The sequence below is a fragment of the Etheostoma spectabile genome, chromosome 2 (assembly GCF_008692095.1).
Source record: "Etheostoma spectabile isolate EspeVRDwgs_2016 chromosome 2, UIUC_Espe_1.0, whole genome shotgun sequence".
Classification (NCBI taxonomy): Eukaryota; Metazoa; Chordata; class Actinopteri; order Perciformes; family Percidae; genus Etheostoma; species Etheostoma spectabile.
In genome coordinates, this window is record NC_045734.1 from 32,040,066 (window position 1) to 32,058,189 (window position 18,124).

At 40.0% G+C, this 18,124-nt stretch overlaps 1 protein-coding gene across 1 annotated transcript in view; it reads right to left on the minus strand.

The window, feature by feature from the left end:
- LOC116706708 (complement C3) overlaps positions 1–18,124 on the minus strand; it is a gene marked incomplete at its 5' end in the record, with an annotated part of 31,653 nt that overhangs the window by 4,257 nt on the left and 9,272 nt on the right. Inside the window, 16 exons of the mRNA XM_032543647.1 lie at positions 401–488; positions 876–927; positions 2,563–2,653; positions 2,802–2,861; positions 3,069–3,221; positions 7,060–7,223; positions 7,757–7,916; positions 10,605–10,715; positions 11,764–11,920; positions 12,612–12,687; positions 13,482–13,685; positions 13,759–13,842; positions 15,432–15,492; positions 16,280–16,489; positions 16,894–17,033; positions 17,532–17,617. Of these exons, the coding sequence (XP_032399538.1) occupies positions 401–488; positions 876–927; positions 2,563–2,653; positions 2,802–2,861; positions 3,069–3,221; positions 7,060–7,223; positions 7,757–7,916; positions 10,605–10,715; positions 11,764–11,920; positions 12,612–12,687; positions 13,482–13,685; positions 13,759–13,842; positions 15,432–15,492; positions 16,280–16,489; positions 16,894–17,033; positions 17,532–17,617 (1,897 nt within the window). The remainder of the gene's footprint in view (positions 1–400; positions 489–875; positions 928–2,562; positions 2,654–2,801; positions 2,862–3,068; positions 3,222–7,059; positions 7,224–7,756; positions 7,917–10,604; positions 10,716–11,763; positions 11,921–12,611; positions 12,688–13,481; positions 13,686–13,758; positions 13,843–15,431; positions 15,493–16,279; positions 16,490–16,893; positions 17,034–17,531; positions 17,618–18,124) is intronic.

The window sequence follows — 18,124 nt, forward strand, 5'->3', positions numbered from 1 at the left end:
TGCTTTGGGAAACAAAACTTGTTGCTCAGTGCTATTTTTAGACACTTAAAAACATTCCTGTTTTTTAAAACTTTATATACTTCGAACATGAAAAATCGCCTTAATAGTGACTGACACCATACTGATGCTATTTTTTTTACTTGCTCACTTAAGGACAGTCTCTTTAGCAGGTCTTTTGTGTGCTTAAGTACTCCGCCGTTGAAAGTGAAAGTGGGACATTATACTTTCTGTCTGTCAGTTACATCCCTTCAGGTGTTCTTCCAAATTAAAGTAAAAAGATAAGCAGTAAAACTATTATTATTCTCTTGTGGTTTTAACTCTTCAAAATAAGCAGAACTGTACTCAACAAAAGCTAAACTTGAAAATGGATTATCTTAATCTAGCAGTAGAGGCTGATTACCATCTCCAGGTCGGAGTTTTCTGGGGTGAAGCCGGTGGGCAGATTTATATCCAGAATCACCATCCGGACATCTCTGGGTCCTAAAGCCCTGTGGGGTAGAAAGAGACAAACGGATACTTTAGGACTTTATTCCCCTTTCACCCTCCTGTAGTCCTCATGTCAAATTTGATCCATTTTCAAAAAGTTTCTATATAAAAAAATGGCTACTTACATTGAATTTATTAATTTAATTTCATAGCATTAAGAAGATAAAAGAACATTGAAAAAGTGACAAAAATGTTGGAAAAGGCTTAAAAACAGGAAAAATCCCACAAAAATGTCAAAGGCGCAGAAATTTTTTTAATAAAAACATCGGAAGAAATTACCAAAAAATGTGGATGAAAGTGATGTCAAAATATTAACTCAGAAAAACGGGAAGACAACACAAGGGTTGTAAAAAAAAAAAAAAAGGTTCAAGAAAATAACAGTGACTCACCTCACTTTGATGGTGAGCTGGTAGGACTTTTCCACATCAGCTGGAGGCTTTTCTGTTATGGGACAGAAACATGCAGAAGTTTGGTTGCTTCTCCTGTGGACTTTAATTTATATAACACTATTTTACACGGGTGGTGCTTATTTTTACTTATTTAGTGCGTGTTGTGATATGTCAAAAAAATACATCTAAACATACACTATGTTCTTTAAATTTGTTTTACATTTTGAGGTTTTGAGCATATGTTTTACATAATTGTATAATTATTCAGTAACACTTGACTTGAAGGTATCTACATAAGAGTGACATGACACTGTGCTGACACATGAATCATAACCCTAACCTTAACCCTAACTTCATTTTTCATGACAAAATCCGAATGACATTTACTAAAAGAAGCATGAACATATATGACTAGTTTTTGTTTGTGACACGTTCATGTCACTCTTATGTAGATACCATCCATACAGTACTGCTGTTTACAAGAAGGGGATGAGCAGACTCTACTTCCTGAGGAAGCTGAGATCCTTCAACGTGTGCAGCAGAATGTTAGAGACCTTCTACCAGTCTGTTATGGCCAGCGCTCTGTTCTCCTCCGTCATCTGCTGGGGCAGCAGCATCGGAGCCAGCAACACAAACAGACTGAACAAACTGATCAGGAAGGCTGGCTCTGTGATCGGTTGCTAACAGGAGACATTTGAAGCTGTGGTGGAGAGGAGGTCGCTGAACAAACTGTTATCTATCATGGATAACCCTGACCACCCTCTCCACCCCACACTGGTCCAACAGAGGAGCAGCTTCTCAAAGAGGCTCCGACAGTTTAAATGCCGCACGGACCGCTACAGGAAATCATTCATACCACAGACAATAAAACTCTTCAACACATCATCCCTGGGTTCTAGATGAGACTCTGAGACACCCCAACATTACAATAAGGACAACCGGCACGATTGGGTCATTTACATTTTTTATCATACTTATATTTAAACAGCTGCACATTTTGTTTTTTTTCCCCATCTTGTATATACTTAAATATTTGTTCTTACATTCTTATATTTTTTTCTTATATTTTGTTATTATAATTATTATTTCATGTATATTGTGTGTATGTATATTTTGTGTGCTGCTGTAACACTGTAATTTTCCATTTTTTTGGGATCAATAAATTATCTATCTATCTATCTATCTATCTATCTATCTATCTATCTATCTATCTATCTTCAAGTAAAGTGTAACCAATTCTTTAAAAAAAAACATTTCACCATTATATTAAAAGGTTGTTTTTTTTTTAAATGTAGGTTATTAAATGTATTTATGCAATTTTTCATTAAGATGTTTGATGCTCTTAATTGTTAAAACAAATGTTCATGTTTGACAGTTTTCTGCTATGTGATGTTTATGTCCTGGCATGTGTTATAGGTTAAAATTAAATTGTATCAGTTTTAACTTTTCTATATATATATAGAACTACATTACTTTTTATAATTCTGTCATGTTTTAAGTTGTTTGTTTCAGACATATTAAGGAAATGGAACAATCCAGGAGATTTTTATCTTTGCTGAAATGTATTTCATCCCTTTATGGCACTAAAAGTGACTTCTCTTGGCCTACAGTAAGAGGACAGAAGACAACACTGTGGAGAAAGACACTATTCATACTCCATATGAGACAGTGTGAGAACTTGTGTTACCGCTGGATTCTTCGATAGCGACGCTAAACTCAAAGTCCTTGCAGGGCATCTTCTCATCCACCTCTGGCAGCTGGTTGTAATGGGTCACGACCTAGAGACAAACACATCACATGCAAAACAAAAGAGAAACACACAAGAGAAACAAATCATGCAAATTATGGTTGAGTGAAAGCCTTGTACTGTTCTAACAAAAATCCTGTTGCATATCTGTATGAAAAGAACTTAAAACATGATCGTACCTCCAGTATTCCCTGTCCATTCCCTTGAGCTTGCACTTCCAAACCAAGATCAGCAGGCAACTACGCAACAAAAGCACCAGAGAAGAAGACATTTGCAGTAGCATTCATCTTAAAAAAATATATTTAAGAAATACACTCCCTGGTTATTTTATTGCAACCCGTTGTTCTCTGAAATCCCGAAATGTCCCCAAACACACTGTTTGTAAGAGAGAAACATGATACACTTCCAGTCTCTCCATCTGATGAACCCAGTGTCATGTCTCTCACCCTGGAGGAGCGAGCAGCGTAGGCGTTCACCGGGTTGAAATGGTAGCGGATTTCTTTGCGCCCTGTTATCCTGACCTCCACATCCAGATGGACATCCTCAGGAGGTTTGTTTGTCAGGTACTCGGACAGCGCCTGGAGCACCACCATGGTGGACTGGGACAGGACAGAGAAGGAAACCAGAGAAATGATGAGAATGAGATTTTAGATAATGGGGGTGGCATATGTCCTCTTCCTGTTAACGTTATTAGGAAATTCTTAGCGAGTAAGACAAAAATAGTGAATTAGTGATGATGTTTCAGAAGATCTACACTTTCAGATTAGTGCTGCAAACATTAGTCGATCGACAGAAAAATGTTCAGCAACTATTTTGATTATCGTTATTTTTCACAAAATGAAAATTATCCTTTATTATATGGAGTTATGTCTTTTATTATACTTGGAAAACAGTTAAGGCAGTTTGTCAGTGAATGTGTTCTGCCTGTTAGTGTGTGATTTGGCTAGAAACCTGTCAGTCAGCAGCCATACTTGTGATTGAAGGAGAGTAATGGGGGAGGGGCATTAAGGTTCCGTGCCAGTGTTAGCGGCAGGTAGAAAGAGTGGAGCTCCTTCTTTTACATCCCTGACGGAGGGAATGAGCGAGTCAAGCCTTGTGCACCAGCAACAACACTGGCCTTAGGAGATCTAAAGGACAGGAATTACTAGTTTGCTATTATAAATACTAGAATATAGAAGATAGATTGACATCCCCAGCGGGAGACTTAACTACAATTAGCCACAAGTTAGCTGACGTGCGCTGAATTAAGAGAACAGTGCTAACCTCTGCCAAAGCAGCACAGTTTAGGCCTACGGTAAAAGTTAACACTAAACCAGCCTAAACCAGTCTGAGATAAACAGACTGAGACTTACTAGATCTGGAGGTTCCAGGTGAACTTGAGGAAGACATTACAGATATGTGGTTTCAACACATCTGTGATAATTCCTGTGGAGGTGCGGTCTCTCGCCAGTAGCCTATGTAAATTACCCAAAAACCACGCTCTCTCTGTCCCTCCTCTCAGACCCCTCCTCCCTACACCAAAACAGTGACTGAAAGTTAAAACTGAAAACCACTGACGTTGTAAAAATCTTGACAGCGTTGTCACTGAAAACTGTCACTGAAAAGACATTAAAAAAAAATGTAGATTGACATTGAAAAACCTATGATAATACAAACAAATGTCAAAGTGAAATAATATAACAGGATTGTGAGATTACTTTTTGATGTTGGTGTTTTGTATGTCAGTTCAACATTTTTCAGTGCCAATAGATCTTGGTTCAATGCCAAATTTTATTTTCAATTCCACAGGTTACTGGCACTGTTATAGCTCGACATTATTAAGGTTGTATTGCAGGACTGTTGTATTAGATTCCCAACATGACATCATGACTTTGTGTAAACATACATGCCCACTTTCTTAAGCCAAGTGTCATGTTATCTGTACACATTTTGAGCTATCCGTGCGTATGTCTAAACTGTACACAGTGGACGTAAACATACACCCCATTTGGCGTGTTATCGCCACTTGAGCGTGTTATTGCAAGACGAAAGCAATGGTTGAGTTTAGGAAACGTGACACAAGAGTTGGGTTTAGGAAAAGAAGAACAGGGTTGGGCTTTAGTAAAAGAAGAAAACCACAGGAAACCTCACACGCGGGACACTATCCTAGTCTCCTGGGTGAAAGTCCTGTGTTTTACCCATCCACCACCCTGACCAACATCTCTACGAGGATATTCACCCTTTCATACCACTCGCTATGGCGTAAATTCACATGCAATTGCAAGGTAATGTACAGTGCCTTGCGAAAGTATTCGGCCCCCTTGAAATTTTCAACCTTTTGATACTCAGTGGTAGAGCGGTTGCCTGCCAATCGGAAGGTTGGTGGTTCGATCCCCGCCCCAGCAGTCATTGTCGAAGTGTCCTTGGGCAAGTCATTGAACCCCGAGTTGCCCCCGGTGCTGCGCATCGGAGTGTGAATGTGTGTGAATGTTTATCTGATGAGCAGGTGGCACCTTGTACGGCAGCCCCGGCCACAGTGTATGAATGTGTGTGAATGGTGAATGTTTCCTGTAGATGTAAAAGCGCTTTGAGTAGTTAAGACTGGAAAAGCGCTATATAAATACAGCACATTTCCATTTACATTTCAGGCTTCAAACATAAAGATATAAAATTTTAATTTTTTGTGAAGAATCACCAACAACAAGTGGGACACAATTGTGAAGTGGAACAAAATCTATTGGATATTTTAAACTTTTTTAGCAAATAAAAAACTGAAAAGTGGTGCGTGCAAAATTATTCGGCCCCTTTACTTTCAGTGCAGCAAACTCATTCCAGAAGTTCAGCGAGGATCTCTGAATGATCCAATGTTGTCCTAAATGACTGATGATGATAAATAGAATCCACTTGTGTGTGATCAAGTCTCTGTATAAATGCACCTGCTCTGTGATAGTCTCAGGGTTCTGTTGAAAGCGCAGAGAGCATCATGAAGACCAAGGAACACACCAGGCTGGTCCGTAATACTGTTGTGGAGAAGTTTAAAGCCGGATTTGGATACAAAAAAAAATTCCCAAGCTTTAAACATCCCAAGGAGCACTGTGCAAGCCATCATTTTGAAATGGAAGGAGTATCTGACCACTGCAAATCTAGCAAGACCTGGCCGTCCCTGTAAACTTTCAGCTCAGACAAGGAGAAGACTGATCAGAGATGCAGCCAAGAGGCCCATGATCACTCTGGATGAACTGCAGAGAACTACAGCGGAGGTGGGAGAGTCTGTCCATAGGACAACAATCAGTCGTACACTGCACAAATCTGGCCTTCATGGAAGAGTGGCAAGAAGAAAGCCATTTCTCAAAGATATCCATAAAGTCTTGTCTAAAGTTTGCCACAGCCACCTGGGAGACCCCCCAAACATGTGGAAGAAGGTGCTCTGGTCAGATGAACCAAAATCAAACTTTTTGGCCACAATGCAAAACGATATGTTTGGCGTAAAAGCAACACAGCTCGTCACCCTCAACACACCATCCCCACTGTCAAACATGTGGTGGCAGCATCATGGTTTGGGCCTGCTTTTCTTCAGCAGGGACAGGGAAGATGGTTAAAATTGAGGGTAAGTTGGATGCAGCCAAATACAGGACCATTCTGGATGAAAACCTGTTGGAGTCTGCAAAAGACCTGAACTGGGCGGAGATTTATCTTCCAACAAGACAATGATCCCAAATACAGCAAAATCTACAAAGGAATGGTTCACAAATAAACTTATCCGGTGTTAGAATGGCCAAGTCAAAGTCCAGACCTGAACCCAATCGAGAATCTGTGGAAAGAATTGAGAACTGCTGTTCACAAACGCTCTCCATCCAACCTCACTGAGCTCGAGCTGTTTTGCAAGGAAGAATGGGCAAGTCTCTCGATGTGCAGAACTGATAGAGACATACCCCAAGCGACTTGCAACTGTAATCACAGCAAAAGGTGGCTCTACAAAGTATTAACGCAAAGGGGGCCGAATAATTTTGCACGCACCACTTTTCAGTTTTTTATTTCCTAGAAAAGTTTAAAATATCCAATAGATTTCGGTCCACTTCACAATTGTGTCCCACTTGTTGGTGATTCTTCACAAAAAATAAATTTTTTATATCTTTATGTTTGAAGCCTGAAATGTGTCAAAAGGTTGAAAAGTTCAAGGGGGCCGAATACTTTCGCAAGGCACTGTAAGTCAATGGAGGCCAAACAGCGGTGATAAACACGCTAAAGTATTTATCTTCATAACACGCCATTAATTGGCGTGTCATACATACGCCATTTCATGAGTGTCCATAAGGAGACAGTGTGTTAATGCTTCATCTAAATAATCTGAATTGCAGTACCTACTAATCCGAGCTTGGAGTAGGTGAATGAATGTAAAAAGACAATAATGTTGGATCTGCAGATCCCAGCTCAGCTCGGAGACTCCCCTGCTGTTACCTGAGTGGAGCCGAAGCCTCCTCCTCTCCTCCGCTGGCTGTTCAGCCATTTAAACGGCGCTGCAGCTTCCTCCATGCGCCCCAACTTCACCAGAGCTAGCAAGGCGTAGCCGGTCGCTTCCAGGGTGAACAAGGGGTTCTGACTGTCGCGCCAGTGGCTGCCACCTGGAAATAGAGAGAACAATTAACAGTAAAGGAGGATTTAAGAAAATATATTATATGAATCTTCTTTACAACCATTCACTGAAAGAACCAAGTATGCCTGTAGCAACACAAGTACTTTATTCAAGAAGTGTGCATTTAGTTTCCATGCTTATTTTATTCCCACAACAATGCTACTGAAATGGCCACCATAATAGTGGAGTGTGATGTGTAAAATGAGAAAGCAGAGGTTAAGTCATGTGTGTCATGGTTATAAAAAACAATGGTAATCTAAACAACTTAAAATCTTAAACCAGTACAGAAGGCATCAATTCATTGTTGGGGAGGGTCATGCCATTTTCCCAATCATTTGGGTCATAGAAAAATGTATTGCTGGCCAAGGGAGGGTCAAGTCTATTTTGACTGAAGATCCCAAAACTCCTCCGGTAGCCCCTTTAATAAAAAACAAACAGTTCCTAAATAAACTGAATTGATTAAAGCAGTAACTTGTAGGAAAGATTCTCAGTAATAAAAATGAAACTGGGTGTATAAGATACCTGGAGCTGCAGCTCGGAGTAAAAATGGTGTCGGGCTGAAGTGCTGAGCCTTTCCCAGCAGAGCCAGCGCGTACGAGGTGATGGCCACAGTGTAGGGCCTCCTACTCCTCCTCTCCATCAGCGCCCTCTTCAGGTATTCAGCTGTGTTATGGACAACAGCCTACAGCAGACACATATGGTAGACAATAGTTTTAAGCACTGTAACACATTTTGTAATAACAACGCATTATGTAATTGCAACACAATGTGTAATAAAGGTTCAAGGTTCAAGGAGTCTTTATTATCCCCTGGGGGCAATTCGTTGTGAATCAGCATGTAACATAAATAACACACAGGTTAAACAAGACAACAGCCATACATCTAGAAACAAAATAAATACGTACTACACGGAAGTCCACACCTCACATTAACTTATTAAAAAAGCCTATAGCAGCGGGGACAAAATAGTTTTTGTGTCTGTTTGTCCTGCATTTAGGCTTTAGACTGAATCTGTGGCCAGACGGCAACAAAATGAAGCAGCTGTTCAGGGGGTAACTGGGGTTGGCCAGGACTGATTGTGCCTTCTTGAGGGACCTTGTCTCATAAACAGAGTTTAAGTCAGTCAGAGGGTTGTGGGAAATCTTGCCACGCACCTTAACTATATATTGCAACCTGTTCTTGTTTTTAAGTGTGAGGGACCCCAACCAACTCACAAGGGCAAAAGAAAGAATAGATTCAATAAAACAACACAAAACATCCTCATAAAAAGTCTTATTGACATTAAAATTGCAAAGTTTACGATAAAAAAACATGCGTTGATGTGATTTCTTACAGACAGCCTCAACTTGTGGCTCGAAGGCGAGTTTGTCATCGATTAGATAGCGTCATGCTCGGGGGCGTTGTGTGTCAGCAGCAACACTATTACCAAGTCGTCAGCAAATTTAATGATATGACGCCTGGTGTGCTGGCTTTGGCATGCATTTGTATATAAAATAAATAAAATCGCTGAGAGGACGCAGCCTTGGGGGGAACCGTGCCGTCCGTGCAGCGGCTTCCCCTGAAGCCGCTGCACGGACTTCCCCATAGCCCGAGTTGCTAAATCTGCATTAGCCTTCGGGTGAATGTAAACAAGTGTCACGAATTTCTGTGGGAATTCCCTGGGCAGATAAAAAGGGCGTAAAGACACAGACAGAAGTTCAATATCAGAGGTGCACAGTGTTTCTCTGATGATCACCGTATTGTACCATTTCTTATTTATATAAAGACATAAGCCTCCACCATTTTCCCATTACTGTGGAGTCTCTGTCAAGACGGACAGGTTCTCCAAACCCGTCCAACTCAAGATCAGAGAGTGGATTCTGTTCTTTGAGCCATGTCTCTGTCAAGGCAAGGAGACAGGCATTTCTATACTCCGAAAGGAACTTTACTTTTGCCTGGAGCTCATCCACTTTGTTACGAAGGGACTGGACATTGGCAAGGATGATTGAAGGAAGAGGTATCCTACGATGGCCTAGTCGCTTCAGACTTTGTCCAACTCTGGTTCTCTGCGGAAGGGGTGGCTGCCGACCGGATGAACTCTGGGGGTTTCACGATGCCTGCATCGGAATTACGCAGGAACAGGAGAAACTCACGGGTGTAATGGAGGGACTCCTGGTGTTCACAGAGTACGCCCAAAAGTTTGCATAACAGCGTAAAAAAGACAAAACAACCTGTCAAACTGAGGTGAGTCCTTGTTATCACTGTCACACACAGATCACTTAAAAACAACGCTAAAACCAGGTTTAAAATGTTAAAAGACAACATTCTGCACTCTGCTGCTACCTGTCGCCATTACAGGGCCATTTTTTACAAAGTGTCAACAAGTAAAACATTTTTGCTTCAGTATGTAATAACTCCTGCACTATGTAATGTGTTATTAAATCTGCCACATTTTGTTATAAATTCGTACATAATGCTTGTAAGCAACAACATCTTTGGTTGTTTTAAAATGTTCTATAAATTAAGTTTATTGATTGATTGATAGAAGTAAATATATGACAGTAATTAAAATAGTTTATAATGAAATAGGCTATTGTAGAGTCTTTTAGTCTTTTATTATCTGTCTGCATTTCGGTGATGTGACCCATTTATTTTCCTTGACGGCCTGCTCACCGTTGCACAACCATTAGTCCATTTCATTTCTAGTTTAGTTCCATTAATTTTCCTTTTTCAAATAATTCAAACCATGACATGACTGACCTGACTGACACGGTGAAAAGCTGTATGCTTTCCCCGTTTCTCCACACACCTGTGCACCTGTGGCTGATTACCTTTATGCCTTCCCAGGCAATGCTCCACCCAGTGCACAAACATAACACTGCAGATTAATTAACATAACCAACATGGTATATAAACAAAACAAAGTGTTGTAATGGCTCCAACAACTATATTTATTACTTTTAGATTTTTTTCTTCAAATGTCTTTCAAAGCCAGCAGAGGAAAAGACATTCCCGAGTATTCCCGTAAGTTATACATAGTGCTTCATATCATTACACTTTCATGAAAAAAGTGCAATCCTTCACATTTTGTAAGAACTGCAGCTCTATAATTTATGACAAAATGCGGTGAAATTTATTACATATTGCGTTTAGGGTTTTGATTACATATTGCGACAGATTATATTGCGGGTGTTAAAACCTAATGAAGTAAACTTGTGACACAATTACATTTTGACATTTTATTACATAATGCAGTGTTACAAGCACAACTACTGATAAAACCTCAGATCATATAACAATAAGGTATGAAAGTGCTCTACAGAAAACAAACATCAGTTAACTTAAAATGAAATGTAACTGCTTGGCAAAACCAGATAATTTTTGTGTGAATTACCTTTAGTCTTTCCTCATTGCAGCGGATCCCAGCCTGCTTAGCCTCGGCGAGCGCTATGAGGACGAAGGCTGTCAGCGTTGTCTCGGGGTCATCACCACGGAGACCTCCCTGGAGACATAGGAAAAGAGGTTTTCACACAAACAGAAGAAGAAAAAATCATCTTTGGAGTCACATAACCAGTTCACTCCAATATCTGCATATCACATTTATTTTATTAAGTTTTTAAAAAAGCCTTTCAAAAATGTGGCTGCGTTACATACCGGTCTATTGAGGCAGAATGAGACATGTGTCTCTCAGTGTCTTCTAGGACTGATTTCTTTCTGGCAGCTCTAAAAAGAAGCCTTCACACTTTGATTCTGAGGAAGTCACCATTAATGTTTATGTTTTGCGCAAAAGACATATCCTGTCAAACGGAAATTGAGCTTTAAAGTTCATGTGCCATGAAATAATTGTAAAAAAAAAAAAGAACTCCACAACATCTGTACCTATAATTATGTTAATGTTTTACAAAAGATTTAGTGTGAACTTGCTCTTTACCATTGACTACTAGGATAACAACATACAGTACATAAGTCATCCACTCATACAGTAGTAAAGGGGCTCCAAGAGATGTTGGGTGACTTTACTTCTTGTTGACGTTCAAAGTATTGTCAAACAAAATGGAGGCTAGCTCGCCCCTCCCTCCTATGCATCCCATGCCCCTCCCTTCTGTGCTTCTTGAAACAGTCATGAACATGCATTGTGGAAATAGCCTACGTGCTAACACTGCTGCAGTGATGGCTCAACCAATTCCTTCTTGTTGGTTATTGGCTGGAACACTGTTTATGTTTTGTGGAGCAGGTTGGCGCAGGTTGACGCAGTTTGTCTTGGTTGGTGTTTTTTTTACAGTGTGTTCAGGGGACATTCAGCTAGCAGCTAGTGAGGAGATGTTTGTGGCAAAAAATGTTGTAGCCTAAAACACGCGTGACATCACTTAGAGCACCTTTAACGATGATGTTTAATGGTTTACTTGATTAAAAGGATATTGTATACCATTCTGATATTCAATCATTTTAGTAAGTTTAATGAAATAAGGAACAACAAAGAAGGAACACAGAGTTTCATCAATTTTCAGCAGGGTGCCATGGTGTGTTTTAAGTGGTAAGGTGTGTCTCACAGTCATGGTAGTAGTATAAACTGGGTTGTCCTCTCTGAAGCCAAAAATCTCGCGTTTGTTGTTCACCAGGTAGAGCAGAGGTTCGCACACTTGCTGCTCGTCAATGCCCGTGATGGAGTAAGCCATGGAGAAAACTTTCACCACGTACGCCGTGATCCTGACAATCAGGTGGACTGTTATTAGCCTTTATTTGGTCACATTACACTACTTATCTAACAGATTAAGTAATGAGGAAATGAATATTGATAGTAATACACACTAATTTCATATTCAGAATGTGGCACAGTATAAATGGGTTTGCATGCATGCATTCAAACTAGGGCTAAACGATTTGGGAGAAAAAAATCCAATTGTGATTTTCCAGCCAGATATTATGATATCTGTAAGGTTTGTACATATTGCACCTTCTGTAATCATGTTAAATAAAGTTTCTATAACATTTCTGACATTTCTGTAAACAATCTGTGATATGTAACATTATTCCAGCAAATACACTGTACTTATGAAAAATACTTATGAAAAAAACAGTAAATATAATAATCAAACGAGAAAAAAAAAATGCAAATGTAAATTTTGTACCTAACATTCAACTAAATAATTCACATTTGATTAATCGCTGATTATTCAGCCTGAATTCAAAATTCTAAAATATAACATTGGCTACTTTTTTTTTTAATCAGACATCTTAATACCTCATACATGTCAGTCTACAGAGAAGCTAAAATTTGATATTCCCAAATAGCCACAAAAACTGAAACTATTCTAGCTTATCTGTCTACCAGGTTTTCTTCGGAAATCAGCTCATGGGTTTTAAAGATTTTAATAAATATGTAAAATCTTGACAGTACCATGTACTTGCACCTTCCCTCCTGTAGGGGGGGTAAGAGCCATCACTCTTTCTGTATGCCAGCTGGTTCTCGTAGCCTGAAAACAACATGGAAGACTTTAAAGGTGGGACATGAATTTTTTTCACAAAGAAAACAAAGCTTGTTCCCAAAATCCATCAAGCTAACTAGCCACTGTTGGGATTCAGAATGTTATATGTGCTTAAACATTATGTGTGATTTGCATTATACATTCAAGCTAAAAGGTAAAAGCATTATTTCAGCATGAATGAAGACATGTTGGTCATGCATTAAGTTTGTTGTTATAAGTATATAGTTCGTTGTTTGTTGTTTGTTACATTAATTTGTTTTGCAATACTTCTGTTTTATAATATAAGATGTTCTGGTATATTTTGTTATAATCCAGCTCTCCTTAATGTGTTAGAAGCAGAATTGATTGTTAAAGAGGCTTTCTGAGTCTGGTTTCAGTCTCTTTCACCCCCACTGATCTTTTCCTGAACTGAGGGTCATAAACCTGAGATCTGAGATTTTGACTAATAATTGAATGAACCCTGAGAATGGAGCAGGATTTAGCTCCAACACCACACATCTGTCCGGCAAGTCTGAAGTTCATTGCTCAACCATCCTGATCATCATCCATTCACCTGTCACATGACACATGAACACTAACCCTAACCTAACTTTACATAGCAAAAACTGAATAACACTTGCTGAAAGAAGCGTTATGTCATAAATGTTTATGACTTGTAATGTTTATGACAGTGTCATGTCACTCTTATGTAGATAACTTAAAGTAAAGTGTAACCCATTTTTCTTTACATTTTTGAATTCCATCCATCCATCCATCCATCCATCTCATTCATTCTCTGGCACCTCTCCTGATGTACCGGAGAGCCTCAGCCCTGCGCTGCACCCCTACACTCTCCCAGCTGTTGGTTCGATCCAGGTAGAGGGTGGCGATGAGCGGCAGCGTGATGCTTGCCAAGTTCTGCTCCACACAGCCACCGGGCATCTGGATCAGGGAGGCCAGAGAGTCCTCACTGATAGAGTTATCAATGCAGTCTGCCAACACATTGCCTGGAGGAGAGAGGATGAATCAGGAAGCAGTCCTTTCTCGTAAGCTTATTTTGAATTTTTCCACCACTCTGACCTCTGACATTGATGAATGTCTCTGGCCAAGAGTTTGGCACAACTGACTGCAGTTCGATCTTGCGCACCCGAACCGTCTGTGTTCCTATAGTGGACGGAAACAGAGCCATAAAATTAAACTTCATCACTAGTTAATCCAAACTTGAGGAGGATCCATCTCTTACAAGGTAAAGTCAATTCTAATTCTAAAAATGTAGAAGTTAATTAAACTTAGCACAAAAACTAAGGAAATTTGTGTTTGGTAGATTGTTTATATGTGGTAACAATGCTTTTTGGCAATAAATCTTATATCGTTGGAAAGCCTGTTTAGAAACATGCATTTGTGGGATGAGCAGCAGAGCTGAGTATGTGGGTTAAACCCTTGAAACATTTGGCAAATCTTCTCTGCCAATGCTTAACAGCTTTTTATGCCATTGACTTGTTTGGTGTTTAATGGATTGGATGATTGAAGTTTGAAGAAAAGAAGACACATTGGCAATTTAACAATTAATTCATTTCACAAATAGGAGCCTCAGTAGCGTGTGGAAGATCCATACACAGCCACAACAGCCTGGCACCTCCTCCTCATTTTGGTCACCAGCCTGATGACCCTGTGGGGTAAAACGAGACTTGTCATCATTGAAGACAATCTCAATGCAGAGAGATATATAGTGGCAATCCCATATCACCAAAGTCTGGGACCGAACTTTATCTTCCAAGATGTGAACGCTCGCCCCCACAGGGCGGGGTTTATCAGAGACTACCTCCAGAATGTGGGAGTGGAGAGGATGTGATGGCCTGCCAGCGGTCCTGACCTCAACCCCTTGAATACTTGAGGGATCAGCTTGGATGTGCAATTCGTGCGAGAGTGACCAACACAACCACGTTGGCTGACTTGTGACAAATGCTTGTTGAAGAATGGGATACCATCCCACAGCAGTGTGTGACCAGGCTGGTAACCAGCATGAGGAGGAAGAGCCAGGCTCCTGTGGCTCTGTAAGGTTCCACACGCTAATGAGGCTCCTCTTTGTATAATGAATAAATTATTAAATTTACCAATGTCTCTTGTTTTATTCAAACTTCAATCATCCAATCCACCAAACACCAAATGAGTCAACGGCAGAATAAGCTGTTTGGCATTGGCAGAGAAGATTCAACAAATGTTTCATGGGCGGCACCTAGGTACTCTGCACTGCTGCTCATCCCACAAATGAATGCTCCTTACAAATGGGACACCATTTGAAAGGGAATTAAACAGGCTTTCTAACGGCATAAGATTTATTGCCAAAAAGCATTGTTACCACAGAGAAATAATCTACAAAACACAAATTTCCTTACTTTTTTTAAAAGTTTACTTTTTTTTCTTTCTTTTTTTAAATTTCCTTACTTACTTTTTTTCCTTAAGTTTACTTTTTTGCGTCAGGTCTGTAAACACTTGAACTGGAAAATACTGGATTTGTAACTATGATGTAACAATAATAATTCACCATGAAAAATACTGCTTTAAAAAATGGCAATACATTTATAGACATATTAATTGTGTCAAACACAGAACACCAGAGTAAAAGGAGGAATCAACTCATTCTGAATATAATAAAGAGAATAGAACTTAAAACATAAAAATGCCATAAATCTGGCATAACATGCATTTGAGAGCAGTGAACACAAAATTGTTCATCACTGCTATCTTCTTACCTCCCTCGGCAGACGGGCTCAACATCACACTCCGAACTTCAACCTTCTGCACTCCCTCCAGCTGTTTGGGTTAAGAAGAGATGTCTTTTTTTAAGTCAGTCTCAACTTTCTTGTTATTATGGTCACTTTGTAACACACGTTATAATGTTCACTTAGCTGCTAGAGTGGAATGCCCTACTTATGACTGGCTAGCAGTGCTTACCTAGATACTGCACATGTGCAACTCCCAACTAAGATGAAACAGAGGTCAGATGTCTCACTCTGTAGCTAAAACAGAGAGCTCAACACACAGGGTGAAAAGAGGAGCTGCGAGGCGACTTCTAGCTAGTAAGAGCGTTTGAGTCCTGCAGCGGCGCGGATTTGAATCAAACCTGCTGCCCTTTGCTGTCATCCCTCATCTCTCTCCCCCTTTCATGTCTATCCACTGTCAGTTGGAATAAAAAAGGGGAAAAAATGATCTTAAAAAAAGAAGAGCTGCAGCAATTTGTTTTACAACAAAAACATGTTTTTTTGAACATTAAACCATATAAACCTATTCTGGTACAAGTTCTAAATACAATTATAAACCTGAAATTGAGCATAATATGAGCTAAAATTCTGTTTTGCATACTGTCTGCATGGCAGTTGTTTATGAGATCATGGACGTACTATAGAAATAAAAGATTGTGACAATGAAGGACACTCATTTTACATTACAGAGCGTCAACTTTCCTGTTTTAGCAGCTGACTTTCAGAAGGACAAAGCAACCTCCAAAAGGCTGGTGGAGTAGACACACTTTACTCGCTCCCGTTAGAGATCCTACCCTGATTATACTGCCAAGAGATCTTCATCATCAAGAGGGACTCACCACCACACGTAGCTGTTTCTGGATGCGGTCTCCTGCCGTCGTGCCTCTGGCCACCACCATCACCTCCAGAGGAAGTTTCCCCACCACCAGCGGTACGATGGTGTAAGGCACCGCAACAGAAGAGCCGGCCGGCAGCGTCACTTCCTGTGTGTGACTCTTCTTAAAGGCAATGCTGCACATACCTTCTGTCTTCATCAGCACCACCCTCACCTAAACGCAAACGAGATGTAGTTATTCAAGACTTTATTTATTGAATAACCTTGGAGTGGCAACTGACTAAACCTAGAATTGTTTTAGCCATACATACTGCTGACTTTGATGATGCCCTACAGCCCCATCCAGCTCACATTTCTGGTTCTACAGTAAGTGAAATGTCTGGACAACTATTGAATGGACTGCCAGAAAATACATGCAAAACAAATAGCATTCCCACCAGCATCAGCTGTCCTTGTGTGTTAAGTGCTAACTTACATCTAACAAATGTCACCTGCTAACATGCTAAACTAAGATTTTGAACAGTTTACATGCAGAAGATTCATTCTTGATTCACTAAATTCCCGAGCTGAATAATAAGGAAGTGACTGTGCTGAGTAGTTTTGAGGAGATATACTAACATGCAGGTCGTCGTCATCGTAGTTATGGACCACAGCTTTAATCTCGACCTGCTCGTTCCTCGCCACTGAATACGGCAGCTTCAGGTCCACAAAGAAACGCTTCCATGCTCTGACATTGTAAGGTTCAGCGACACAGAAACCTACAGGCATTCAGAAGTAAATTAGTGATGTGATGAGTCTTCTGAACGTGAACATGTATAAGTAACTTTGAGTTTAGAGATTTGAACTTTCCGTTTTTGCAAAGTCTGGACAATTTGTTCAGCCTTTGCTTTTCAGTAAATGGCAACATTAAGGATAAGGTTTGCTGTGGTTTTACACTTTAAGCATTGCAATAATTAGGCCATTGCGAGTGTATTGATTCCCTGTAGAATTAAGCAACTGAGCGAGTTGTTGGACAACAGATTCTACAGAAAGTCTACAGAAATAACTGTTGAGAATATGCTGAAATTATTTGGTGGCGTGTAGTGGGGACGATTGCAAAAATGTGGACATCTCAAAGTCAAGTTGTTTAATTTTTATAGTACAGTTTTAAGGCCATAAAATTGGGGACACTGCAAATACGGATGAATATGTGACAGTGGCCGGTGTCATAAAGTGTGTAAAAAACTGAGGGTCCCAAAGTGACAACCTCCTTGTACCTGTTTGAGGCGATGCACTGATGGCCAGAACTCCCCACTCCGTGATGCTGTCAGGTAAGGGGTTGTCCACATTCTTAGACGCTAACCTGTTAATCAGATTCATATCTGTGTTATCACCAGGAGGTCCAAGGTCTTTTTAAAAAGATGAAACAAAACACGGTATAGCATAGCTGTGAAAATGTTAAATCAAAGAAAGAAATAAGATTTTAAAACTCTACATTTTGTTTTGCTTTTTGCATCATTCTACAGTTCCAGCAGCTCTTGTAAAATGTTAAATTGGTGATAAAAAATTACAACAACGTTGCAGTTTTGGTTGACTGATGCATTTCACAATGAGAACAAGGACATCACATACAAACAGGAATCTGATCTGTTTGTTCAGTTGCTATCACTGACTAAACAAAACATGATGCAACGCAGGAAGTTCACAGAGCTACCTGTTTGACGTGATCAAACCGAGTAAGAGGCTTTGGATTGTACCTGATCCATCTGTTTATCAGATAGGATTACAATATGACGCCATGAAAATGGCTGGATTAGGACTTTTGGGGACTGGTTTCTGGTCCATTACAGCATTTTCAAATTTGCATTGC